Raw genomic sequence first — 27,200 nt, forward strand, 5'->3', positions numbered from 1 at the left:
GCGCTGCAGCAGCGTGGCTCCGGGGGCAGCTCAGGTCCACGTGGTAAGGGGGCAGGGCTGCGAGCTCCAGCAGGCCAAGCGGCAGGAGCTCCTGGACGCAGCGCGCTGAGGCTCCGGGAGAGGGGGGAGGTAAGCGGCATGGTAAGGGGCTGGGGGGGTTGGATAAGGGGCAGGGAGTCCCGCGGGCAGGGAGGTGTTGGATGGGGCAGAGGTTCAGTGGGGCCAGTCAGAGGATGGGGAACGGGGGGGGGCGGGTTGGGTAGGCGTGGGAGGTCTGGGGGGTCTGTCGGGGTGGTGGTGAATGGGGTCGGGGCAGTCAGGGACCGGGATCGGGGCGAGTTGGGTAGGGGTGGGGAGTCTCGGGAGGGGGGGGTCAGGGGACAAGGAGCAGGGGGGGGGTGATGGGTTGTGGGTTCAGGAGGGGCAGGATGTGGGTTGGGGGGAGGGAAGAGACAGGTCTGTGGGGCTTGTACTCACCGCATGGTTCCCTACCGGGTCTTCGGCAGCACTTCGGTGGTGGGTCCTTCACTGGCTCCGGGTAAAGGACCCGCCGCCGAAAACCCGGAGCAAGTGAAGACCCCGTCGCTGCCGAAGTGCCGCCAAGGACCCGGCAGGGAACCAGTTCTTAGGATTTAGCTCATCCCTGAGCAGGCCCTGGCCAAGAGCCAAAGGGGATGGGGAGCAGGGTGGGGACTAGGGGTGAAAGGGAGGGGAAAGGAGAGCCCAGCCTGGCCAGGAGCTGTAGCGGAAGGAGGGTGGGGGTGAGCAGGGCCTGCTGCTCGGAGCCCCCCTAGGGGGGCCAACTTTCTAATGGCAGAAAACTGAACACTCTTGCCCCGCCTCTTCCCCAAGGCCCCGCCCCCACTCACTCCATCCACCCTCCCTCCTGTCACTTCCTCTCACCCACTCTCGCTCACCTGCTCATTTTCACCGGGCAAGAGGTTGGGGTGTGGGGCCAAGGATAAGGGGGTTTGGGGTGCAGGAGGGGGCTCTGCACTGGGGAAGGGGATCGCAGTGTGGGAGGTGGCGTGGGGTCCAGGAGGGGATTCCGGGTGTGGGCTCTGGGCAGCGGCCGGCACATCCCTCCTGCTCCTAGGCAGAGGGGCCAGCTGGCTCTGTGCCTCTGCAGCTCCCATTGGCCACGGTTCCCAGCCAATGGGAGCTGCAGAGTTGGCACCTGCAGGCAGGGGCAGCGCACAGAGTGCCTCTGGCTGCCCCTCCGCCCAGGAGCAGGTGGGACATGCTGGCCGCTTCCGGGAGCCAGGCAGGGAGCCTGCCAGCTCCACTGCACCGGCACCACCACCAACCAGATTTTTAATAGCCTGGTCAGTGGTGTTCCAGATCTGGCAACCCTAGCCCCGGAGGGTGGGGGGCAGGGAGTGGGCCCAGCCTGGCCAGGAGCTGCACAGGAAGAGGGGCACTGACCTCGTAGCCCCGGGTCTTCGCTCTGCACCAGTCCAGCAACATCTGCTTGATGCTGTTGGCGTTGGGGACGCCGAAGCTGGAGGAGCGCTGCACGGCCACCCGCGACATGGCTGGGCTCGAGGGGCTGCAGGGAACACACACACAGCATGTTGGTCAACTGCCCACAGTACCGGCCCACCCCAGCCCAACCCTGCCCCGGCCACACCCGGCGCCCTCACCTCCCGCTCTCCTTCTCCAGCTTCTCGATCATGGCCTTCCGCGCCTGTGTGGCCGATGTCTTGGGCAGGTTCTGAGCCTTCAGCAGCTCCTTCTTCTTCTCGGCCTGGCGCCGCTCCAGAGCGGCCAGACTGCCCTGGCGCGAGCTGCTCTCGTCCTCACGGTCAAAGATGCTGGGGGAGGGAGAGTGACAGACTCAGCATGGAAGGGGGTCTCTGTTCAGCCAGGTCCCAACAGCACCCCGGGGAGGGGGTGCAGGGATCTTTTCAACTCCACCCATGGGGGCCCTCAAGGAGCAGCTGCAGCTCCCCAGACTCAGCTGCAGGCCCAAAGGTCTCAACGGGGCCCCCCAAACCAGGGGAGAATCTGCCTTCATGTGGCAGGGATGACACCACTCAGAGTTGTGAGAGCCTTAGATCAGTGGGGTCTGCACAGTGCTCAGAGATCCCTGAGTGACAGGCCCCGGGTTCTCCCAGGCCTCCCACAGTGCACTGGGCACTCAGCCATGTGGGACATCACAAGACTCCCAAAGGCCGACACCCCGTGGGGGCTGCTGGAAGGACACGTAGCAGGCAGCAGGCTGGGCGACAGCAGGTGCCCTGGGGGGGTGGAGGGTAACCAAGGTCGCTGACCCTTGGGGACACCCAAATACGGTGAGTAGAGGCCTGTGCCACCCATGGACCCCAGCAGGTGGAGGCAAGCAGCCCAAGGAGCTCGAGCGGCACACACTGAGCTGTCATGCCTTTCTCCACCTTCCCCAGGGCACGGGTGTGGGGCACTGCCCGTTCAGCAGGGTGTCACTCACCTGCCCACCTTCTTGGACGAGGAGCTGTAGGAGGATTTGGTCTGGACAAACGTGCTCCCATCTGCAGAGACAAGGAGAAGAACCTCAGTCACTGGTGAGGCAGGTAGTGGGAGCTGTCTTTTCCCTGTGCCTGGCGCTGCCCAGAGGCACCGCAGCCTGCTTCCGCCAGGGCCCAGCACCAACGGGCAAGTGGCTGCCCCTCCCCCCCGGCCTAGGGCTGAATGCCCAGCGCCAATGGGCAAGCAGGTGCCCCCAGAGGAAGGGGGAATTGCCACCAGGTGGCAGGAGAGCAGGCCAGGACGGGGCAAAGGGCCCTTACTCTCCGATCTCTTTGTGTAGCTCGACTCCACTGTCGTCATCCGGGAGGTTTTGGTGCCGTCATCTGCAAAGGGAGGAAAAGACAAAGAAGGATCAGCCAGGGTGGGGCGAGACCCGCCCCTGCAGAGGGCAGGGCCAGCGAGCCGGCGTGGCTGCAGAGAGGCAGCTGAGTGAGGCCAGCGCGTCCCGCAAAGGCCAGGCCAATGGGTGTGTGTGCAGCAGGCTCCAAAGACAACAGAGAGTCCGGGGCAGAAGGAGGCAGGGGGCCCGGCCTGAGGGCAGGAGATGCAGAGAAGGCTCTACCCCAGCCCGGAGACAGGAGAGAAGAAGCCAGTGGCAGTGAACGAAGGGCAGAGGCAGTATGAAGCCATGGCAGGCTTGTCTGAGGAGAGAGCCACCCAGCGAGAGCCGGGCCAGGCCAAGAGCCAGAGCAGCTGGTGGAAGGGCCCACGTGGCCAAGCTTCCTTGTATGCCGGAGAAGGCAGGTGGCAACAGGAAGGAACCGTAAGAGCCAGGGCTCCTGGAGCCACAGGCGTAGGAAGCAGGGTGCAGCTGAGGGCAGGGCACACAGGCTGATGGGGTAGAGAAGAGTCCCAGCCCTGTGGGGGCTGTGCTGGACTGGAGCCCTCCCTGCCGGCAGAGCCCCCTGGGCAGGGCTTGCTGGAAGGCCTGGCTGCCTGAGCTCATGCCAACCTGGGCAGCAGCTGCTGGCAGGTAGAGGAAGCACAGGCGAGGCCAGGAATGGCTCCAGCCAGCCAGTGGGAGGCCCAGCTTTAACAAGGGGCTTCAAGGGCCCTGTTACAGACCCTTGGCCACCCCAAAGGCTCCATGCCTGCCATGCCGGGGGCCGGGCTCACTGGGGGCTCCCCATACAGGCCCCATGGTGCGTGTAATCCTGTGCCCCAGGTCCAGCTCTCCCTGAGCCTGCCACAGCATTGCTGGCATGTCCCTGGAGCCCCTGGGGAGCAGGGGATTCTTGGCACAGAGGCTGCACCTCCAGAGCCCAGACGGCTCTCGGCAAGGCAGAGCACATCAGCGCTGGTGCTCTCGGCAGTGTGGAGCCAGGCCCCATGGCTGCCAGCTGTCCTGGAGTGGCTGGGCCCAGAGGCCCTTTTTCAGAGTGAAGCCCAGGCAGCCAAGCACTGTCTGCACAGGGGCGGCGAAGGACAGAGAGAAACAGAGAGAGACTCCAGGAGCAGGGGCTGCGCCTTGGGAGATGATAGAGAAAAGGTCAGCAGAGACTGGCAGGCACCCAGAGACAGCCCGTGCTAGGGTGGCAGAGATCAGCAGAGACGGCCCTGGGCCAGGGTGGCAGAGAAGAGATCAGCAGAGACGGCCCTGGGCCAGGGTGGCAGAGAAGAGATCAGCAGAGACGGCCCTGGGCCAGGGTGGCACAGAGCGAGCGGGCTGTGCTGAGCGTGAGCGGGACCACGCCGTGAGACCAAGCGGTAGCGCCCAGTGGCCTTGCAGGGCCCCTTACTGGACTGGACGAGGTGCTCGGTTTTGGTGAGCGTGTGGCGGGCCGAGCCATCAGCCGACTGGGCGCTCTGCCGGGTGGTGGTCTCGGTGGCATGGCCTGTCTTCCCCGCCGCGGCCTGGCTCTTCACCTCCTGCAGCCGCTGGCCCCGCTCCTTGTCTCGCTGCTCTGCAAATGCACGCGGGGGGTGGCGTTAACACGGAGATGAGGGCACCGGGGGCGACGGATGCTGCCCGGCATGGAGCCACCACAACCTCTCTGGGGTGCCCAGCAGCCCTGCCCCGTCCATCCTCCGCGACACGTCCAGGAGTCAGGGCCCCGTGGGGAACTCCTTGGCCTGACCGAGCTGGAGACACAGCAAGGGGGACAGGGCCATTCTCCAGCCAGGCCCCTGCTGCCCCTCGCCCATGATGCTGCCATGCCAGACGGCTCCAGGCTATGGCACTGTGGAGACTCGCACACAACGATCCGCAAAGGCTACAGAGCCTGCCTGCCTGCATCGCCGAGCCCCTCCCTGGGGGAGGGCCCAGACATCGGCTCCTGGCTCCGACCCACCTCTGCTGCTTCTGTTCCACGGCCCTGCCAGCCTGCTGCCAGGGTCAAGGTGCCACCCCCCAGCCTACACGGGCCCTTGGGTGAGCCCACAGCTCCCCCCCACCAACCCTTGGGGAACCACGAGCAGCTACCTCTCTTCCTCTGGCGCAGCTCCCGCATGGCAGAGCGGATCAGCCGTCGCTCCTCAAAATCCAACGTCTGGTCCAGCTGCCAAGGCAAGCGTGACACCAGCAACCTCAGCAACCGTGGCCTCACCCCCTGCCCCACAGCCGCCCCCAAACTCCACCGTGGCCTCACCCTCCCACCATGACCTACAGCCGCCCCCAAACTCCACCGCGGCCTCACCCTCCCACCATGCCCCACCACGGCCTCACCCCCATCCTGCCCCACAGCCGCCCCCAAACTCCACCACGGCCTCACCCCCATCCTGCCCCACAGCCGCCCCCAAACTCCACCGCGGCCTCACCCTCCCACTATGCCCCACCACGGCCTTGTGACGAACTGGGAATGTTCTTAATGTTTTCTCTGAATACTGTGTTGGTGCCTCAGTGTCCCCTCTGCAGTTCTTAAGTATCTAGGTGGTGAATAAGCGGGTATGGTAGCTACAGAGCAAAGGGCCAGTGCACCTAAATGCCTGACGCTCTGTCTCCTGGCAACTGATGGCCTGGGCCCCTCCTCTGCAAGGTGCCAACTGAAGGTGTTGGAGACAAAGAGGTCAGGTGACCTCCTGGCCCAGGAAAGGAACTCAGCAGAGAGGAGGGGCTGGAGGGTTTTTCAGGCTGGAGCTGGCTGGGGACGAGGAGTGAAGTGCAGACGTGGGGGTCTGGCTCACTGCCCCCCAGAATGCACCCGGCCGAGGGGTTGGGTTCTCTGTACCTACAAGCTCTGTTTTAGACCCTGTTCCTGTCACCGAATAAACCTCTGTTTTACTGGCTGGCTGAGAGTCACGTCTACCCTGTGGCTTCCCCAGGACCCTGCTGGGGTGGACTCGCTGTGGGAAGCGCACAGAGGGGCAGAGGACGCTGAATGCTCCAAGGAGAGACCCAGGAGGTGAAGCCCTGTGAGCTTCTTGCCCTGAACAAGTCTGCTCCAAGGGAGAGGAGGCTTCCCAAAGTCCTGACTGGCTTGGTGGGGAGCAGTTCCAAAGCATCGCCCGGGAACTCCGGGACAACTGGTGGCAGCGGCGGGATGTCCTGCACCCCGTGAATGGCGCTTCTTGCAGTAAGTGACTGGGGAGCAGTACAACAAAGGAGGGATGATGAGGACCAGGCGTGCTGAAGGCTCAGAGAGGGACGGTTTCAGGGGGCAGTTAACCTCTGGGAGTGTGTGACCAGCGAGAAGGACGGTTGGAGTAACGGGGTCCCCCTGAGGACTGCAGCGAGCAGTCTTGGGGCGGAGGAGCTGCCGCTTGACCCTAGGAGAGAGAAGGACTTTTGCAGTAGCAGGGTTCCCCTGGGGATTGCAGGAGCAGTCCCAGGGGCGGAGGAGTCTGCAGCTCGACCCTGGCAAAGAGGTGGTGACCACGAGAAGGGCTGGCACACTAGGGGTTCTCCCTGGAAACCATGGGGGAGTCAAGAGCACACAGGCCTGTGAGTCCAGAGCCACTTGGGAGCGGTGCAGTGATGGCCTGTTACCATCTCCTTAAGAAGGACATTGTGATCCTGTGCACACAGAGAGGGTTACGCATGGGGAAGCTCACCCAGGCCCAGTTAATTGTGCAGTTGGAGGATGAGGATCACTCTGAGGAGCAGATTCCTGACCCAGATGGGGCTACAAGAGGATCTGGGAGCAGCTGGAGCAGCAGCCAGGCATCCCCGAGAGTCTGGTCCCCAACCAGACGAGGGTCTTCACGATCGGGTTCCCCATCAGGGGATCGGAGATGGATGGGATGGGAGCAGAGTCTGAGAGAGCGAGAGGACTGTGAGAGAGAGCAAGAGCCCGAGGAAAAGCTGCAGGAGAAGCAGCAGCAGCATGGACTGGCGATGGTGGAGCGGAGAGACATAGGGGGCTGCCCAGGGGTCAGTGGGGAAACACGCCTGGGGTGGCGAGACCCTGGGACAGAGAGAACTGTGGTGGTGCAGCTGCAGATGCTGAGGGGCTGTGGGACCTGGGTGAAGGTCCCCGGGGTGAAGCCCCTCGCCCTGCCTATGGCCCAGATCCCTGTGCAGACCCAGGAGGGGTCGGGCTGGCTGGTCGTTGGGGTTCTCCAGGATATCGGCTGGGAGGCCCTGTTGGGGGGGTGACTGTGTCTCTTTGGGACAGGATCCAGGCCCTGCTCCTGTATTCAAATCCAGGGAACCAATTGGCTAGGATGGAAATGGTCAGTGAAAATGCAAATGAGCTGGCTGGCAGGGGGGAGGGGCTGCAGGGCTCAGGATACCTGCCTGTCTGTAACCAGCCCCCTGGGGCTGAGTGGGAGGGAGAGATGCTCCCCGCCCCACGCTGGCTCTAATGCTGTGACCAGAGCAGAGAGCTCCCTGCCTGCCCCCACAGGGACAGCCAGGGCAGTGCTGAGCACGGGGGGGAGCTGAGACCCCAGCTGAGTGGGGGGACACCCAGGCAGGGCAGGTCAGCTGAGCTACCAACCAGGTTTGCCTGGTCCAGACGTGCTGCTGGGAAGTGATCCCAGGGCAGGGAGGGAGCTACCAGGGACAGGGCTCAGGAGGGCTGTGACCCCAGGCCCAGCCAGCGAGAGGGAGCAGGTCCCACTCCCTGCCCCAGCAGCTGAATTCCAGACCGAGCTGCAGAGGGATCCCTCCTTGGAGAAGCGGAGGGAACTTGCTGGCCACCGCACTGCAAACCCCCTTGGGGAAGGCGGCAGGGACAGAGTCCTGTGGGAGAAGCGATTCCTGTACCGGGAATGGGCTCCCCAAGGGGAAGTAGAACTGGGGGAATCAGGAGGCAGCTGGTGGTGCCCCAGGAATCCACAGGGTTCTTCCCTTTCGAGCTGCTGGATGGGAGGAGAGTGAGGGGACCCCTGGCCCTGAAAGGGGAGGATTGGGAGGAGAAGGGGGAAGACCCCCTGGTGGATCTCTTCCCTGAGGTGGGAGCCAATCCCCCCATCAGGTGTTCCCCGTTCAGAGTCCCTGGGAAAGCAGCCCAGAACCTGGAGAGGTCAAGGACCTGCTGGCTTTAGATGGGATCCAGCCGTTCAACAGCCCATGGGCCTCACTTGCGGGGCTGGTCCCCAAGGGAGACAGGATGATCTGGCTCTGTGGGGGCGATCAGAAGCTTAAAGCCATCACGGTGTCCGATGCTGACCCCATGCCTAGGCCTGGGGAGATTCTAGACAAGCTGAGGGGGATGGAGAACTTGGCCCTGGCAGACACTGATAACGTGCATCTTTAGCCAGACCTGTGAGGAACAGGTGTCCCAGGGGAAGAGGGGGCTGGGCTGCCCCAAGGAGGTGGGACTGACGGTAACAGCTGGAAAGTGCAGGATGGGGACGGCAGAGGTGTTGTATCTGGGCCACAAGGTGGGGAGCGGCTGCCCAAGCCCAGAGCTGGCCAAGGCCAAGATGGGGGCTCTTAACCAAGAGAGCCCGAATCGCAGCCCAGGGCGCTGGGAGAAGACCCCGTCTCAGTTTGAACCCCAGGAGTATTGGGCTGGCAAAAGGGTTCGAGCCGCATAAACCTTCCCACATGCGGCCTGCGAGTGCCATCGAGCACCCCCGACCTAAGGGAGGGCGTGAGACTGGACTGTCCTGGTGTAACTCACCCCAAGGAATGGGAGAGATGCTGGGGCATCCCTGGGAACGTTGGTGGGTTCGAACTTCCCTAGGTCACTGGCTGAAGTGACCCCGCTCAGTTTTGAAGGGGGCGGGGGAGAGAGATGTGACGAACTGGGAATGGTCTTAATGTTTTCTCTGAATACTGTGTTGGTGCCTCAGTGTCCCCTCTGCAGTTCTTAAGTATCTAGGTGGTGGGATAAGGGTGTGTGATTGCTGCAGAGCAAAGGGCCAGTGCACCTAAATGCCTGGCACTCTGTCTCCTAGCAACTGATGGCCTGGGCCCCTCCTCTGCAAAGGTGCCAACTGAGGTGTTGGAGACAAAGAGGTCAGGTGACCTCCTGGCCCGGGAAAGGAGCTGAGCAGAGGAGGGGCTGGAGGGGGTTGTTAGTCTGGAGCTGGCTGGGGACGAGGAGTGAGGGCAGACGTGGGGGTCTGGCTCACTGCCCCCCAGAATGGACCCGGCCGAGGGGTCCGGTTCGCTGTACCTACAAGCTCTGTTTTAGACCCTGTTCCTGTCATCGAATAAACCTCTGTGTTACTGGCTGGCTGAGAGTCACATCTGACTGTGAAGTGGGGGTGCAGGACCCTGTGGCTTCCCCAGGACCCCGCTGGGGCGGGCTCGCTGTGGGAAGCACACGGAGGGGCAGAGGACACTGAATGCTCCAAGGAGAGACCCAGGAGGTGAAGCCGTGTGAGCTTCTTGCCCTGAACAAGTCTGCTCCAAGGGAGAGGAGGCTCCCCAAAGTCCTGACTGGCTTGGTGGGGAGCAGTTCCAGAGCATCGCCCCGGGGACTCCGTGACAGGCCTCACCCCCATCCTGCCCCACAGCCACCCCCAAAACCCCACCGCCCCCTCAAACCCAAGCCACAGCCCGGCTGGGGTAGCTCAGTGAGGGGCAGAGGGAGACAGGCCCAACGTACCATCTTATCCAGCACCTCCTCCTCCTCGATCCTGCTCAGCTCCTCAGCGCTCAGCTTGCTCCTCTTCTCTGGCTCCCTCGCCTGGGCCTTCTCCATCCCATTGGACAGCTCCGGCTCAGGAACCGGCACCTGGGCCTGCTCCACCAGCTCCGCCTCCATCTGCAACAAGAGGGGCCGAGGTCAAGAACCTCCCAGCTCCAGAGCGCCCTGCTCTGCTGAGGGCCCGGGCAAACCCCACGAGCACAACCCCCAGCCCCACAGGGAGAGCAGCTCCGGACGCTGCCCCCGGCCATCAGCCCCAGCTCCCAGCCCTGGGCAGATGAGCCGGGCGCATGCCCACGACCAGCCAACGACTTGGTTTTACATCCCTAGCAAAGGGCAGCTCAGCGCCAGGCTGGGTATTAGCTATGGGCTGACGAGAGGGAGGAGCGCTACCTACTGAGCTGCCAATGCCACTGCCTGACCATCTGCCCTGCTCCCGCTACCCAGCGAGCCAGGCCGTACCAGCGAGCCCAGCAGAGGCTCCATCTGCCAATCCTCTACGGCCACACAACAGGCTGAATAGTCCAGTCCTTCCCTAGCGCCTCCCGCTAAGCCCCCCAGCATTCCATAAGTAGAGCTCTGTTGGGGGGCAGCCCTGACCATCTCCACACGCAGAGGGGACGTGACTGACCCGAGGTCACCCAGCAGGCCAGGGCAGGAGCAGGGAATAGAACCCAGGAGTCCTGCCTCCCAGTCCTGGGCTTCTGCCATTGAGCCGCATGTGACAAAGCAGGAATTTTTTGTAATACTTTTAGGACATGAGTTTGTGCCTCAGTTTCCCCTATGTGCTGGACTGTCACCAGCAGGTGGAAAAGGGCTGTTTGCACTCTGGGCAGGCCACTCTGTGGCCTAGCTGTCTGGCCCTTAGATCCAAGTTCAGTGGTGCTCCGGAGAACACAACAGAAGATCCAATTACCCAGACGCTGACACCAAAGGCACATGGACTTCCCCACCTCTCAGCAAGGGGGCTGCCCAGCTCAGAAACAGGGGTCCAGAGAGGTGTGAGCTGGGGGACAAGTGTTGGCTGCTAGTGGCAGTTGAGGGGCTCTGACCTGAAATTTGGACCAAGAGCCAGAGTTCACTACAGCTTGGCTGGGGCACAGGGTGACCCAGAACAGACGATGCTTTACCCCTCATTCCTCTGGGCTACCCTAAGGACATCCTGTGACTAATAAACCCGACTGGCTTGACAACGCTGCGAGTGTCTCCGCACAAGCTGGACGAGGTGCATGCATCCCCCAAGAGCGGACAAGTCCCCCTCGGCTGTCTCAGCGGGACTCGCTGACCAGAGCTCACGGGTGGAGCAGAGGGGCTGCAGACCCAGAGGTCCAGCCTAAGGAGGCGGTGAAGCCGTGTGGCTTCCCCTGGAGGAAGTGAGAGACGCCGGGGCTCTGCCCCATGGAAGGGTTCCTCCTAGATGCTGTTCCAAAGCTGGCCCTAGCTTCGATCCTGTGGCTCCATGACACCATGGCCATCACCCCACACCACCAGAGCCCGGGGCAGACATGTGCTGCTCCTGCAGGCGGGCGATTCCTTCCCTACCCTCCCAACTCCTGCTCTCCGCCTCAAAGGGTGCACAGAACCCTGCAATGGGAACGGAAGAGCCGGGGACAGGGCTACTGGCAGGTTTCATGACATGAGGGTCCATGCAGCCCACCCGAGCTCCCCAGCAGTGAGTATACACGTCAGGCAGGCCAGTTACACCCAGTGAGCGATGGCTGCCCACAGCAGGCGGGCCCCACTGCCCAGTGAGCAGGGGGGCTGCCCGGGGCAGGCAGGTGGGCTGGGCAGCAGGCACCGGGGAGCGGGAGAGGTCAGGGCACGCCTCTAGCTCCAGCACAGGATTTCCAGGAGGATTAAGGGGCTTATCGGAAAGAGGATCCTGTGCTGGGGATCAGGAGCTGCCCTGGCAACGAGGCAAGCCCAGCCTCTTGTGAACAATCATATGGTGCCGGCTCCTTGTCAACACGACCCCCAGCGAATGCAGCCTGGCCAGCCGGCCAGGCCCAAAATAGCACCACAAAGGCTTGTGGACGGGGGCTGAAACCACACCTGCTTGGCTCCATTCGCACCCCCTGGCAGAGCAGCAGGGCCCGGGCACCCCTGGCGCTGGCGGACTGAGGGGCTGAGAGGGGACAGCTCGCAGTAGCCCCATTGAAGCAGGGTGCCCCCATGGCAGGAGTGCAAGGCAGGCCAACATACACAGCACAGCTGCCCTCTGGTTCTAGCGTGCTGGGCGTGACGGCTGGCAGCGTGGCCTCTCTCGCTCTGCCCAGCAGCTCGCTGGGGGTCTGTTCTCTCTGGCTAAAACACCAGGGGACCAAGGGTTGGGATCTCCCAGCAGCCCTTGGGGCAGGGGCCGACCCGATGCCCAGCGCCCTTGGCAGGAAACTGGCCTCTGTGGCCACCAGGGCTGGTGGTAGGCAGGCAGCGATGGGAGGAACCAAGCCTAGGGCAGGGCTAATGCCTGTTGTCAGCCGGGCCCACTGGGCTGTGTGCACAGCAGCCCGACTAGCCCCGGTGCTCAGGCAGACTATCCCTGCAGGGCCACACCGATCCAGGCGGCCCACGCCCCCCCTGCCCAGCAGCCAGGGGAGATCCACCTCACAGCGACGCAGCGAGGAGCTCTGACATGCCCATAGTGCCCCAGCACCCGCGGGAGGGCGCAGCTCCCTGGCTGGGCTCGGAGCTGGGGTAAGGAGACCTCAGGCCAGCTGTCCCTGCAAACAAACGCGGGCAGGCAGCAACGCCCAGCACAACAGGCTGCTCCAGACGGCATGTCAGCAATGCAAGGCAGGCGGCCTGGATTGGCTCCGGGTGATCGGAGCCTCGGCTGGCACAGGTCTCCCCCAGCAACCCCCAGCTGTAATCTCCTGCCCCAGTCCCAGCTAATCCCCCGTGAAAATGCGCCTGCCTGGCCCAGCAGCAGCTGGCGCCAGCTAGGGCTCCCCCACTGCAGGAACAGTTTCCCTTTGCCCGGGGCCAAGGCTTGGGGAAGGGCTGACAGGGGCCTCGCCCAGGGCCGCCTGCCCTGGCCCCAGCCCCAGCCCGGGGAAGGGTATGCAAGGTGCCGGCACTGGGCACCCAGAGTAGATTTTCAGACCAGCCAGCAGGGGCAGGCCAGGGCTTCTGCCCAGCAACATCTGCCCACCCCTGCCTCCTTCCCCCTTGGAGGGAAGAAGGGACCCAAGACACAGCCAGCCAACGCTGCCCGTGGGAGGGGCTCTCGGGGAAGTGGGGCTGCCCCCCCGCCTTCCCCTGCCCGGAGCCCGCACACTCACGAAGCTGTTGCTCCTGGAGAGGTGCACAGACGACGGCCTGCGGGTGCTGGAGAAGGTGGGCGGATGGGCCACGGGGCTGCTGGGCTCCTCGGTGCCCGCAAAGTGGGCACAGGGATCTTGTGCCTCCAGGAAGAGGGTGCTGGGGTCCTTCTCCTGCAGATCCCGGGCTCCCAGCCAGAGCGTGAGCACCTCCAGCTGCCGGCCGAGGCGAGCCTGCTCCCCCCGCAGCACCAGGTGCTCCTCCTTCAAGTCGTTGAGGGCACTGGCCAGGGGCTGCAGCTGCTGTAGCGCCTCCTCCAGGCGCCTCTCGGTGGCCAGCTGGAAGGCCTGGAGGTCCAGCTGGATCTCCTCCACCGTCGCCTCCCAGGCATTGTCCAGGCTGGGGAGGTGCACCCCCGGCATGGTGCTGGCTGGGGATGGGACACGGGCACGACAGGGCCCCTCGCTGCCACGCCGCAGGCTCCCGGGGCGAGACGCCGTGTGGCCAAGCCCCTCTCGCTGCCAGCTCCGGGCGGTGGGCTCTGCAAGCTCCCAGCCCTTTATAGGGGCTCTTGGGCGGTGCCCCTCCCCGGGGCTGGGCGCCACCAGCAAGGCTTTGTGTTCAGCCCAGCTATTCTTATCGCACAGGCCGGGGCCTGGCAGAGGGGCTGACACAGGAGCCGGGGGGGGGGGGAGGTGCTGAACTTGGGACAGTTCCCAGCGCAGGCCGGGCAGTGATGGACTCGAGCCAGGTGGCCAAGCCAGCGGGGGAGGCACTAGGACATGCTCCGTGTGCAAGCCACCTGCCTCCCCACCCCCACGCACACCCTGGGCTCCCCCTGAGCTGCCCCCCCCCCGGGGGCTCACCCTCAGCAAATGGGGGAAGGGGTCAGCCAAAGCAGGGCTGGGTAGAAAGGGGTGTGGACAGAGCAGCCCAGCCCCCGCCAGGTCGCCCCCCCCACGACACACATCCAGCCCCCACCATGCTGCTCCCTCAGTACACCCCCCACTTCCCCCAGCCCCCGCCATGCCACCCCACCACACTCCCCCAGCCCCCGCCATGCTGCTCCCCCAGTACACCCCCCACCTCCCCCAGCCCAGCCCCTGCCATGCTGCCCCCCCACCACACTCCCCCAGCCCCTGCCATGCTGCCCCCCCACCTCACCACTCTACCCCCAGCCCCCATTCCACTCTCCCAGTACACCCCCACCTCCCCAGCCCAGCCCCTACAATCTGTCTGTGACTCCCCCAGACCAGCCCCAGCTGTGCCACCCCCTGCACCCCAGCTCCCACAGGCCAGCACTAGTGTCCCCTCCCCACACCCTAAGGAGGGGGAGGCAGGGCCCTCAGCACACAGCCCTGCAGTTCCTTTGGGGAGGGGCAGCCTCCCAGCGCCACCCATGCCCATCCAGGCAGTGCACCCAGCTCCCATCCTGCGCCCTGACAGTGCCAGCCCCTCACCCCTTCATCATCGCCCCGTGCATGGATCTCACCCGCAGGAGGGGAGGCCTCCACCTAGGCTCTGGGCCGGCGCTGCCCAGCCTGGGGGCAGAGAGCGCACAACGCACAGACAGGAGGTGTCTGCCGGCCCAGGCCAGGCCCCCCTACCCTCCATGGGCCATAGGGGCAGGATTTCCTCTGGGGTGGGGTAACAGACACAGCCCACCCCAGCTTGGGGTCCTCAGGGGGTCGCCATCTTCACCCTGGGCCTCCCTCCCCATGGCCTCGGTGCACACAACCCAGTGCCAGCGTTGGCAGGGACGCTGTTTCCGCGCCCCCCCCCCCCGGCGCCAAACCTCTCTGCCTCACAGGCCACTCCCCGCCAGCTGCTGCCGCCCCAGCGGGGGCTCTGAGCAGGCAGCTCCAGCCCCCCGGCTGACTCTGCTCCGACACCAGCTCGCCCGGGGGGCGCTGAGCTCCCGGGAGCACCTGGCAGGGCTGGTAAATAAAGCATCAGGCAGGCGGATCAGGTTCCCAGGCAGCGAGCGGCAGCAGGAGTGAAGCACCCACCCTCAGCCTGCCCCCTCTAGGGCCCAGGAGCTCGCAGCGCTCTCCGCAGGGGCCCCTGGAATAAAGCACCCCCCCAGCAGCCACACTGCTCACCCTCCGCATGGGCACCTGAGAGCACGGTCCCCTTGGCCCCCCGCCCAAGCACCTGCCAGCCCCACAGCGCACTCCATGCCCTTGGCCGCCTGTACCTGGCGGAGGTCGTGGGCTGCTCCTCCTGCCCCTCTCCCCTGCGGACAGCTCGGCGCCCACCTGGCAGCTGCGCTCTCCCACTGGGCAGACCCAGCTCCGTGCCCTCCATGCTAATACCTTAATGAGAGCTGACGGGCGAGCCCGCACGGCAGCCAGGCCACGGGGCCGTGTTAGCTCATTAGTGCGGGAGAAGCCACCCCCCCACACACCCAGCAAGAGCTGTCCCTGCCGAGCGCACGGCTCCCGCGGAGGTGCTGCCCTCCTCCCCCAATCTTCCCTGCGGATGCCCCTCAATCCCAACCCACAGACCCCCACTGCTCCCTCAGAGTAGGGCTCAGGAGCACCAGGGCTGCGGGGTGGCGGCTAGGCTGAAGCCCATGTGGCTGCTCCTACAGGGAGCGCCCCCCCCCCGCCCCGAGTGTGGCCCCTGCCGGGACGTGGACACAGAGCGGCCGAGCAGCAGACTCGGCCAGAGGTGCCTCATGTACCCTGCGGAGGGACAGGCCGGCTCAGCCCCTTCCGCCAGCTCCAGGAGCCGTATGGGACATGACTCTGGTGCTGCATCTCCTGGGGAAGGGGAGATGCAGAGACCTGTGCCACAAGGGGGAGCCACCCACAGGGCACGTGCCAGGCCCGGTGCCATCCTGGGCCCCACAGCCGCTGGGCCCCTAACAACACTGCAGCCTGGCCCCGACGCCTTTGTTTTTCCTAAACACTGCAACACGCCTGAGTGCTCTGCATTACCCTACATGGCCAAGAGTGCCAACCATGCCTGGCCAGCTCAGGGCCTGGCCACACGCGCCCACCCCCTCCCCTCCCCTCCCCCTTGGGGGCACACGCCTGGCCACACGCGCCTGCCCCCCGCCCTGGGGACATGTCCAGCTGCACACGCCTGCCTCCCCTGCAGCGTTCCCTTCACTGGCTCAGCTCCAAGGGCCACCCCCCACGCGCACACACACACACACACACACACCCACCATCCCCTCCCCTGGTACACACACCTCCCCCCGGTGCACGCCTGGCCACACGCAGGACTCCCAGCTCCAAGCAGCCGCCTAGGGGCTAGGTGGCCACTCCCCGACGCCAGCCAGCTCTGACCCCCTCGGAGAAGGAAGGCAGGGGAGAAGGGCACGTTTTCCAGTCCTTCCAAGAATCCCACTCTGGAGCCATGATGGGCAGGGGCTGGCCCAGGCGGTTCCTTGCTGTGCCCAGCAGGGTCTGGGGCAGAGGTACCACCCCGCACTCTGGGAGGGCTCTGGGGTCCTGTCCCGTGGCTCATGGGGTGAGTGAGGTCCCCAGAGTGAGGCCAGGATCCCCAGAGGGTGTGGGGGGAGGGGGCTGCCACCCCTGACACAGATCATACCATCACAGAGCTCCTGGAGTAACACTGCTCGGACCTGGCCACCAGGGGGGGCAGCTGCGACAGCTCCCCACCAGGCGCTGCTGGGCAAAGTTGCGAGGCCCCCCCCCCCCCGGCCGACTCGGCAAACACCCTGGGGGGCTGGGGACAGGCCTGGCCCAATCCCAGCAGGGAGCCGCGGGGCCCATAGACAGGCCGGGGCTGGATCTGGTTTCACAGCAGAACCAGTGGAGGCCCAGGGACTTGCTTCCCTCCCGACCCGCTTCGCACAGCCTGGCACCTGCTCTGTGCCCCCCCAGACCCAGCCAGCCAGGGCTGGCAAACTCCTGCACCTGCCGGCTCAAGGGCTGAAGCATCCTTCCCTTGTGCTGGCAAAGCGCCCGCCCTCGGGGACAGCCTGCACCGGGCGCGAGGTGCCCAGGTGGGGGCATAGCATGCGGCACGGCAGGATTCAGACGCCTGCAGGGGCAGCAGAGCCCTCGTGTGCACCCAGGCCCGCGGTGGTGGGAGGCTCACCTTGCTGGCTGTGCTGACCCTGCCGGTGCCGCTAGCGGTGCTGCTGCTGCTGATCCGGATGGGGGAGCTCCGCAGCCCCAGGGTCAGCTCTAGGAAGGGAAGGCACGAGAGCTTGAGAGCCAGCTGGGGCCAGCCAGCATCGGCCGCGGCTAGCTCAGCACGTCCCCCCGCCCCAACACTCACACCAGCACCCCACGGAGCCACCCAGGGCTCAGACCCGACCCCCCCAACTGCCGAGCCCTAGAGGACACAGCCCCCTACCCTCTCAGAGCCCATTTCCCCAGCGCCAGGGCTCACCATGCAGAGCAAAGCCCACTCCTGCTGATGGCACAGCTGGCCTCTGCACAGGGAGGGGCCAGACACACAGGGATTCCCCCTAGGAAACCCAGATTCCCCAGCAGGGGACCTGCCTGCTCCACAGTGAGGGACTGAGGCCCCCAGGCACCCACAGCAAGCTGAGGCGCTTCCCAGCTCTGAGGCAGGACTGGGAGGGATCCCCTCCTGGGGGTGAGGACCCAATGCCCGGGGAGTGTCCCACAGCCCTTCGGCTGGAGCCGAGCCTCCCCTGGCTGGGAGAGGGAGCAGCCAGCCCTGGGGCCATACAGCCCAGCTCCAAGAGCAGGTCGAGGCTCTGCTGATTTCCCGTGAGCCCCACTGATCTGCCCTGGGGAGAGGGGGAACCATGGGGCGGCTGCTCAAAGGCATCCTAGCGTGGTAGCCGGGCGGGGGCCAGGGCTGCAGAGCCAGCCCCACCAGGGGATGCTCAGGAGCGGCTGCACTTTGCTCCCAGGAGCAGAGCCGGGAGACCCGCACGTCGGCAGCTCAGCCCTGCCGCCATGGCAGCCGTGGAACCTACCTGCCCGCTGGCTGCCCGGCGCGCCCACGATGCGGCTGCTGACGGGCTGGGCCCTGCCATCCTTGATCTCGATGGTGAAGAGCGTTTTCATGGTGTCCTCGTCCCTGGCGCTGGCCTTGGTGCCGCAGGCAGGAGGCTGGGGCCGGGCCGGGCGGCTGGGCAGAGAGGCAGCGTACTGGGTGCCAGGCTCCTCTGTGCAGGACGAGCTTCCCACGGCGTTTTCAATGGGCCTCTGGGGGGACGTCAGCCGGCCGCCCTGCGATTGGCCAGCCTGGCTCCTCCCCACAGAGCTGCCCTCCTCTTTAGGGCAGGCTGGGCCCCCGGCCATCGCAGCCTCTGCCTCGGAGGAGGAGGTGCGGCGCTCCGCACGGCTGCTGGCTGGGGGGCCCCCCGAGCCCTCCTTGGCTCCCCGGAGGGCAGCATGGCCCGGAGGCGCCGGGCTGAGTCCGCACCGGGGACCGCTGGGTAAGTCTGCTGTGCGCTGGGCACCCTGGGGGCGCAGGAGCTGCTGCTGCAGGGCCCAGGAGCCTTTGCCAGGGCTCTCCCACTTCTGGCTGCAGGACCTGGGAGCAGGCTGGGCCAGGGAGTCCGAGGTGAACTTGCGGACGCGCTCCCGCACCGAGTTGGCTCTCTGGAAGGGCTGCTCCCGCGTGGGCTCTGGAAGGGGAGACAGGAGCCGAGTGAGGACTCGAGCCATTCGCCCGCCTGTGGGCACAGAGCCTGACTGGCACCGGTGCGCTTTGCCCAGGAGGGGCCACATGGCATCCCCACCCCCAGCTCAGTCAGGTTTCAGGAGGACCCTGCCGGCCCATTACCCCAGAAGGGGGAGCAGAGAGGCAGCCTTGCCCCAGCTCTCATGCCCCCGGGACAGGTGCCCTGCCCCAAAGGGTGGCTGGCAAGCAGGGCCGGGGCCCTGCCAAACCGCATCCCTAGAGCGGCAGCATCACAGAGAGCCCCTCCCGGGAAGGATATGGGGCAGAGCACAGGCCAGGGGGCAAGGGGAGGGGGCGTTACCTGTGCTGCGGGCCGGGAGCGGGGAGAACGGCGCAGACGGCATGTGGGCGTAGCGGCGGAGATCCTGGCGGGCAGGGGTTCCTGGCACATCCTGGGTGGGCGCTGCAGCCACAGCGGTTGGCAAGGACCAGACCAAGGTAGCATTTTCAGAGATGCAGACAGCACAGCCCAGGAGAGCCCCGTTAGAACAGCAGCGCCAGGCATCACCTCCGGGCACAGCAACCCGCAGCCCACCCCATGGCCAGGGCAGCCGAGCCCCCCGTCACAGAGCCTGGCGCCCTGCGGGTACCCAGCCCACAGCCAGCAGAGGGCACCAGACTGCAGCCCTGCCCCCCAGCTCTGGAGTCCCCAGGAGGGGCAGACTCAGGGACAGGGCCCACGTTCCGCCCGTCCCCCCTCCAAGGGCACTGCCAGGCTGGGGGAACCTGACCAACTTCCTGCAGAGGTGCCCGAGGAATGCAGGGCTTGCTGCAGAACCAGCCCCCTTGCACGGGCTGCATTCGTGCCCCCTCTGCCTGGGCCTCCAACGAGCCCTCCGTGCTGAGGGCCAGTGCGGGGCACTGCCCGGGGAAAGCCCACCTGCAGCGGTAGCCATGAGCGTCCGCCCTGGGAACCTGGTCCCAGGGGTTACACTGGGCCGAACCAGGATCCCTGACCCTCCATGAGCACAGAGAACAGTCCTGTGCCGCCAGCGCCCCCAGGCCCTCCGCTACGACCGACCCCACCACACAGCCGGGGCTAGTCAGCAGGTGAGCTCCAGGCTCAGCCCAGCGGGCGATGCTGCCAGGGCACAGCCCAGCGGTGAGAGCTGAGGGGAGGGGCTGCCCTGGGGGCTGCGGGAGACGTCCCCCTTCCCAGAGGGGCGATCGCAGCCGCCGCAGTGCGCCCTGTGCAGCTCCTGCTCCACACACGGCCTGGCACGGTCATCCCCAGGCCCCCCGCTCTAGGCAGGGACGCGAGCACCACGCAAGAGCCAGGCTCTCTCAGCGGGACGCTGAGCCCGCCTCTGCAGGCCCCGGCCCAGCCAAGCAGTCACCCTCTGACGGCTGTTGGGGGGCCTGGGGGCTTGACCCACTTCCACAGGGGGACCCTCTTGGCCATGGAGAGGGGCCTGGAGTGATGCATGGGGCAGTGCCGGTCCCGGCTCTGGGCAGACCCCAGAGCTGTAGGTCTCCAGGCCTCCTCCCTGCCCCTCCCGCTGCCAATCTCACCCGGCCTTGCTCAGTGCCTGGGGGCAGCACCTGCTGGGCCTTATTCCCCCCCTCACGCCCCGGTGCAGGAAGCTCAGGGGGGCTGTCACAGAGACGATCCCCACCAGGGGGGTACTGGAGAAGGGCTACGCACAACGAACCCTGCTCCGCCTGGGAGCGGGAACCCGAGAGCCTGTCCCGCAGGGAACTCCCGACTCAGCCCCTCCCCGGCCTAGCAGAGATCCTGGCAGGCTGAGTCAGGGGGGCTGCCCAGGCCCTCAGCTATTTCCTGCAGCTCCCCAAGCCGCAGCAGTCGGCAATGGCGGGGAGGCTCCGGAGCTGCCTGGCGCAGCAGGCCCATGGTACGAGTCGAAGCGTGGGGCGGTCCCCCGAGCTGGGAGCCCAGCTCCCCTGCTGAGATGCCTCCAGCCAGCAGAGCGGGGTGGAGGGCCAGGAGAGCAGAGCGGTGCCGAGCCGCCCGCCTTATTGGGCTAAAGAATGTAAAAGGCCGGAGTTTGCTGCACACACGGATTCCCTTTCATGGCCCTGCAGCAGCCCAGCGAGCAGGCAGGGGATGTCAGTAGCACCAGCCCGGCCCCGCTCCCACATCAGCAGCTGATGAGCAGGGTCAGGGAGGGGTCACAGGGACGCAGGGGGCACCCCCTCCAGGACCCCCACGCAGACCTGCACCAGTCTCCCAAGGCACCGCCATGTTTGTGCCCCCTGCCTTCGCTCTCTGCCAGGAGTGGTCTTGATTTTGCCTGGGAAGCTTGTCCCATCCCAGGGGGGGCGGTGGAGGGGGGGTGCACATCCCCCAGCTGGAGCACAGACCCAGCTCTGCCCGGCCAGGAGCCCAGAGGTTGGTCACAGAAGGCTCAATTCCTTCAAACAGCCAGACCGGAGCCGAGGACACAGGCTGGCCAGGAGCGCCAGCAAGGCCACGCCGCCTCCCGCAGAGGGCAGCACTGAGCTCGGAGCCCACAGTGCCACCCACTGACCTACGTTGGAGCGTGGCACTGCTGCAAGAAAGCCCACAGCTCCGCCCACCCACGCCATCCACCTGGAGGGTGGCACCACCGCAAGGAGGTCCGAGCCGACTCTGCAGCCGGCCCAGAGGGAAGCACCATTGCGGGGGAAGGGGTTGGGGGGGGGGGAAATGCAGCAGCCCCAAACAAGGCAGTTCACAGCACAGCCACACTGGAAGGGGCACTGCTGTGGGGAAGCTCGCAGCCCCAAGGAGGAGACTGACACAGGGGAGCTCCCCCACACAAGCACCCCCAGCAGAAGCATTGCTGGACGTCTGCAAAACACCTCCAGAGAGGGGTCCCGCCACTTGCACAAGTCAACGTGGCCAGCGCGGAGCTACTGCGGAGAAGCGTGAAGAGTCCCTGGAGAGGGGGCACTGCTGCGGAGAAGCTCGCAGCCTCAGTGCCCCAGCATACAAGGAAGCCCTCACTTGGTGCAGGAAGGTCTCTAGGCAGACAGCCCATATACACTAGTGGGCACCATCTACTGGTGCAACTCCCGGCAGGGGCTCCCTGACCACAAGGCCCCGGCCAGGCACAGCTGGGGATGGCTGGGGGGAGGGGCTGGCACGGCGCCTGCGTCTTACCAGCTCGCGTCTTGTTGGCAGCGCTGGGCGGCTTCTCGGGCGCTTGGCTTTTGACACAGACGCTGACCTGGGGGAAGGGGGAGGGGGAGGGTTAGTCCCAGCAACTCCTCAACCTGACAGGTGCCAGATAGTGCTGATGAGAGGTGCTGGGTAGTGCCTGCCAGGCCCCCCTCCCCCGGCTCTACCCACCCCCCTCAATCCCACCACACAGATCTTTGGTCGGGACGCAATTTGTCCCGATATTTCATTCCACCAGCAGCACTCGGCTCTTTTTATTTTTGCTGCTCCGCCAGCAGCACTCCCGCCCAGCACTCTGCTTCTGCCCCGCCCACCCCGCCAGCAGCACTCTGCTTCCCCGCCCCGGCTCTGCCGGCAGCACTCTGCTCCCCTGCCCCGCTGGCAGCACTCGCCTTTTTTTTTTTTGCTCCACTGGTGGACACCCCCCACCCCCATGTGTCCCGATATTTTCTCCCTCTCATCTGGTCACCCTAGCCCCAGCCCCGCTGATGCGCCCCACTCCTGACCTGCAGCCCCCTACCATGCCACTCTGGGACCCTGGAGAGGCGAGGTGGGATCTTGCAAGGTGCAGGGTAGTTTTGTGTCGCTGATAAATGGGGATGTGTTAAGCCCCAGACTCATTTCGCTCACGTCGTTTCAGGCCTGGAAAGCGGGTCCTAGCGGCCAGCACGCGCAGTGCCCGGCTCAGCCCTGTCACATACAGCCCGTGGGCGCAGCCCTCCTCCCGCCGGCCCAGCAGACAGGGCAGCCACGGCCCGTTCCTGAGCACCCCCCGTCAGGCCCCCCGGGAGGGGCAGCTGTCCCGTTACCTGGCTGCTCCGGCTCCCGTTGCTGGGCAGCCTCTGGTGAGTCTCCTCCGCTGGGCAGCTGTCGCCCGTGGTTGCAGGTGTCGCTTGCTGCTCTGGCTCGCCCTGGCTGGGCCCCCCACTGCCCCCTGCCTCTGGCTGGCCGAGCCCCTCGCCGTCCCCCTCCTGCGCGCAGGGGCTGGTCGGGCTCGCGCAGGGCTGCTCTGCCCCTGGGCCGGGCTCCCGGCTCTGGGAGCTGCACTCCGGGGGCTCGGCTCTCTGCTGCGGCTCCAGCTCCGAGGACGAGGAGCAGCGCGGGGGATGCAGCGGGTCCAGGAGCAGCAGGGTCCCCGAGGCCGGGTCTGCAGGAGAAAGAACCAGCTTCTTATGGGGGAAGGTCGCCCCAGAGTCCCCCCCACACGCACACACAGCTAAACCGCCCCATCAGCCCCTCCCGAGTGAGACCCCCACTGGGGCAAACCCTCTCCCACCGCTCCCTGCCGCACAGCAACTGCCACGGCCAGCCCTGCAGGGCAAGACCCCTGCTCAGGACCCAGCAGCAAGCAGGGTGCTGCCCCGACCACACACTGCAGCCTGGGAAAGGGGCGGCTGCCCCAGTCCGATGCTCCCTGCCAGGGAGAGAGCAGGCAGCCCCTACGGGCCACGACCCCATTGGGCAGGAATGGAGGGGTCCCGCCCACCCCGTCCCACTGCCCCTGCACGACCAGTGGGGGAGAAGGCTCTGGGCCCTCCCCTCTGGGCCCCCAGGCTCTGCCCCGGTGTGGGACGGGCCGGACGCGGCGCTCCGGGGCAGGACTTTGCCTATGGAAATCAAGCCCCGGTGGCAGGATTTACATGGACTCACCCTGGGCATCCGGTTTCTGGGGCTCTCCCCTCTGCTCACTGCGTAGCTCCCGGATCTGAGCCCGGATGCGCTCCCGCTCCTCCAGGTCCTCTAGCTGTGCCCAGGGGACAGGGGCGTGAGTGCCAGGTCAGCCAGCCCGGCTGCCAGCCCCCCGACAGGGAGCACCCAGCTGCGGGCCCCTGGCCGGGCTGTCCTTGCCCACCCCCCAGCACTGGGCGTTTACATTAACTCTGCTTTGACCCTCCCTCCGGAGAGCTCCCAAGTCACCCGCGGTGGGGCCTGGGGCCGGCAGTGGCCAGCCTGTGGGCTGCGCGACACCTGAATGGAGGCAGAGATGCGGAGAACCTGGCCGGCCCCGAGCCCAAAGGGGGACATGGGCTTCCCCTGGGGAGAGCTCAGTGCTCCTCACTGCCCAGCCTGCCCCGGGGACCGGGATGTACAGGCCACCCCCTCACATATCTCCCCAGGAGCCTGGAGCAAGCCCTCAGCAGCTTGCCATGCTCCTCCGGGGGCGGGTTCGAATCCAGCCCAGGGAGGAAGTGGCTGGAAGCCCCCAGGGTGACGGAAAAAGGGCTCAGGCCAGCTCCCACTCCCCAAGCCAGCCAGTCAGCCCTTCTCTCAAGGGGGCAGGGAGGGGCGAGAACGGAAGAGCCCCAGGAGGCTGATCTCGAGGGCTCTGTGGGGGCTGGCGGGGGGCTGGGTATGCAAGGCAGGACCAGCAGGGGTGGGTACCTGGGCAGGGAGGGTACACGGGCAGGCCACTTGGCAAGGCTGGCCCTGCCCCGGCTGCCCTTATCCTGCGGGAAGAGAGCTCCCCCCAGGCCCCAGCAGCTCTCAGGCTACTGCCCGCAGGCCCAGGCACCATCCCGCAGCGTCCCACAAGCCCTGGCCAGGCAGAGGAGACATCAGGCTCGGCTAGTCTCCCCCCCTGCTTTCAGGAAAAGCCTCAAGGTCCCCCTGGCACAGATCCCCTGCCCACGTCGCTGCCCAGAGCGGCTGTGGGAAACCCACCCCCCAGGGCTCAGGGATGGCAGGGTGGCACCGTGGTGATTACCCATGGGGCTGTGGGGTCCCAGGGAGGAATGGCACCCAGTGACAGCATATTGGGCACGTGGTGGGAGACTGCCCCCAAGTGCAGCATCCCTGGCTCACTGCAGAGCCCTACACTAACCCTCTGTCCCAGGCCTCCCAGTTCCTGCAGAGCCCCCCCCACACACACACACCTCACCGGCGAGCTCCCCCCTGCCCCGCTCACCACAGAGCTGCCCCCGTCCGCGCTCTCCTTCCCCTTGGAGGCCAGTGGTTCATTGTCCCCTTTCCGGCTGCTGTGGGATCCCCCTGCCGAGGCTGCAGCTGGAAGGGAGGGAGGAAGGAGCCGGTTAATGAGTAGCTGGCCCGGGGCAGTGCCAGGCTAGGCCTGCGCAAGGAGCCAGGGGAGCAGGGGGGGGGGTACCCTCAATCTCGTTGGCCCGCAGCTTGCGGATGGCAGCCCGGATCAGCTTGCGCTCCTCATACTCGCCGGCTCCTCGCAGCTGCGGCAGAAAGGGACACGACATGGACTCTCAGCTCCACAGCCACCCCAGGCCCCTGGCACAATGGGGGAGGGAGCGCCCCCAGCGCCAGGTCCAGCCCACCCAGGCTCGGCTGCAGCCCACTCCCACACGGGCCCGGCCGGTTCAGCAGCCGCCAGAAACCTGTCCAGGCCTATGAGCCGCCAGGCAGAGCGCAGGTTCCCAGCCGACCCTCTGCCGCTGCTCCGTGCATTGGCACCAGGCTTGCCCTGCCATGCCAGGGCCAGGGAGGGAGGGAGCACAGAGCAGGGGTTATAGTGGATGGTTGGGAGCCAGGACTCCTGGGTTCTAGTGACAGTTCTGCCACAAACTCCCCAGGGTACCTGGGGAAGGCATGGCCCCGCCTTGCCGCAGTTTGCCCACGGCTAGGTGGTCAGGCGCTGCCCCGGGGGAACAGTGCTCCAGGCGCTCTCACTGAACGCTGCCGACTGGGTGCAAGGCTGGGAGGTGCAGCGCCTGCTGGGGAGGAGCTCACACGCCAGGCAAACTAGCCGGCAGCCTCTTCCTCCCGCCCGCACCCCCATGCCAGCGGGAGACCAAACCGCCTGCGTCCTCCCCACCGCCCATCCACCAGGACCCTGCAGCCCTAGACCCAGGTCCCCTTGGCGGGACACCCTCCACTGCCCTGCTCCTTCAGCCCTAGGCCTCAAGGGGGAGACCCCAGAGCGTGCCAGTCGACAGCCGGCTCTGCCCCGCGCTGCCATACGCACAGCTCTGCCCCAGCCATGCCCAGAGGCAAGGGCTGGGGCAGTGGTAGGCCTGGGTCACAAGAGGTCCCAATCTCAACTGCTCCATAGGCACTACGGCAAGTACCCACCCTGCTCCTGGCACCAGGGGCTCCATGCCCGCCCATCTCTCTGCGCCTTGCCAGCAGCCTGACGGCGCTGCTCAGGCACTGCCTGGCCACCGCTCCCCTGCACGCTGCTCAGACAGAGGGAGCGGAAGGTGATGGGACATGGCAGCTGGGGGAGCGGAGGAGAGCGAGCAGATGGGGGAGGGTGCTGACGAGACCAGGGGACCCTCAACCAGAGCGTGCGAGCAGTAGCAAGGGTACAGCAATGGACCCGTACCCCGGCCTGTTTTACCGAGGGGAAACTGAGGCACAGAGAGGGTCAAGGACATGGCCTGCCCAAGGTCACACAGCGAGTAAGGGGCACAGCTGGGAACAGAACCCAGGAGTCCTAGCTCCCCATCTTGTGCTTGGCTGCTCTGATCACAGGAAAGGAGAGGGAGTGGCGTGAGCCGAGCTGGAAGGCAGCAGGCACCCTGGCTGGCACCAGATCCTCCCCACCCCACACCCAGGGCAGAGCGCAGCCCTTCCTCCTGGAATGGAGCCAGAGCGGGGTCAATCCCTCCCCCAGAGGGCAGCCAGCAGCCCACACCCTGGAGGGCAACTCACCAGAGCCGTCAGCTCCTCCACATCTGTGATGGAGTCGAGCTTCCCGGAGAGCAGTGCCAGGGATTTCTGCTGCTCCTCCTCCAGCCGCTGAGACCTGCAGAGAGACAGTCTGACTAGGGGCTGCTGGCAGGGGGAAGTGCCCCACCTGGTGCAGGCTGGGGAACAGGGCTGTCCCCCAGTGCCAGAAATCCGAGTGCACGCTCAGCTTCCTGGGGGTGCGGGCAGGGCGGGGCCAAGACGGCATGATGGGGGCACTTCCCCTAAGCCGAGCTGTAGCTTCTTCTCTGTGGGGACCAGGGACACGGAGCAAGTCTGCAGTCCAGGGGCTGCCATCCCAGCCTGCCTCAGCCCACCCGGCAGGAGGAACAGGCATCCAGGGAGCAGCGTGCAACAAGCACCGGCCTGCCTGCCAGGGCACTGCCATCCCTGCTGGGAGGGGCAAAGACTCTGCTCCATAAACCAGGCCCATTGGGCCGGGGTGGGCAGCACACCCCATGCCCCAGCCCCGCACTCACCCCAGCCAGTTCTCCTTGTTCTCCTGCCGGTGGCTGCCGCGCTCCGAGCGGAAGCGCTTGGATGCCAGCGCCTCCTCGTCCCGCTCCAGCTCCTGGCGCCGCAGCTCCCGGATGGCCGAGCGGATCTGGCGCCGCTCAGCGAGGTCCAGCGTGGCCTCCAGCTGAGGGGCAGAGCAGAGCAGGGAGGTCACCGGGGATGGATAGAGCCTGTTATTTATCCAGCCCCCTTCTCCCAAGGGAGCTGCGGCGAGCGCCACCCCTGCGGAGCGCCCCACCCGCCGGGCCGCCCCCGCCTGCGCTCCGCACAAAGGGGCTGTTTGTGCCACTGTGCTAGCTGCACGGGAGCGTCACCGCACACACTGCTGGGCACTGTCCTCTCCTCGCCAGGCAGCATGTGCCCTTGGCACACAGCCCCCCGGCCCCAGCACACAAAGCAGAGGGCGCCTGCGCAGCGGGGGCACCGGCACGGCTGGCAGGGCTCTCAGAGGCAGCATCACAGCTGCACGTGCCAACAGGGACAGAGAGCAGGGACTGGGCAGGAGGCGGCCAACG

At 66.2% G+C, this 27,200-nt stretch overlaps 1 protein-coding gene across 4 annotated transcripts in view; it reads right to left on the reverse strand.

Annotated features, from left to right (window-relative positions):
* Positions 1-27,200, reverse strand: part of SMTN (smoothelin) — a 52,833-nt gene that overhangs the window by 9,878 nt on the left and 15,755 nt on the right. For 2 of the 4 annotated variants that reach the window (XM_039504408.1, XM_039504409.1), the window contains exons 3-19: positions 26,649-26,809; positions 26,134-26,227; positions 24,617-24,695; positions 24,419-24,516; positions 23,164-23,257; positions 22,323-22,660; positions 21,496-21,562; positions 18,694-18,795; positions 17,680-18,336; positions 16,824-16,912; positions 9,447-9,605; positions 4,928-5,003; positions 4,245-4,409; positions 2,766-2,828; positions 2,447-2,507; positions 1,644-1,814; positions 1,426-1,549 (exon numbers count right to left, since the gene is read on the reverse strand). In XM_039504408.1, the coding sequence (XP_039360342.1) occupies positions 1,426-1,549; positions 1,644-1,814; positions 2,447-2,507; positions 2,766-2,828; positions 4,245-4,409; positions 4,928-5,003; positions 9,447-9,605; positions 16,824-16,912; positions 17,680-18,336; positions 18,694-18,795; positions 21,496-21,562; positions 22,323-22,660; positions 23,164-23,257; positions 24,419-24,516; positions 24,617-24,695; positions 26,134-26,227; positions 26,649-26,809 (2,598 nt within the window). The remainder of the gene's footprint in view (positions 1-1,425; positions 1,550-1,643; positions 1,815-2,446; positions 2,508-2,765; positions 2,829-4,244; positions 4,410-4,927; positions 5,004-9,446; positions 9,606-16,823; positions 16,913-17,679; positions 18,337-18,693; positions 18,796-21,495; positions 21,563-22,322; positions 22,661-23,163; positions 23,258-24,418; positions 24,517-24,616; positions 24,696-26,133; positions 26,228-26,648; positions 26,810-27,200) is intronic. The other 2 variants (XM_039504410.1, XM_039504411.1) reach the window with 2 other exon arrangements.

Source organism: Mauremys reevesii, linkage group 18 (assembly GCF_016161935.1).
Source record: "Mauremys reevesii isolate NIE-2019 linkage group 18, ASM1616193v1, whole genome shotgun sequence".
Lineage (NCBI taxonomy): Eukaryota > Metazoa > Chordata > Testudines > Geoemydidae > Mauremys > Mauremys reevesii.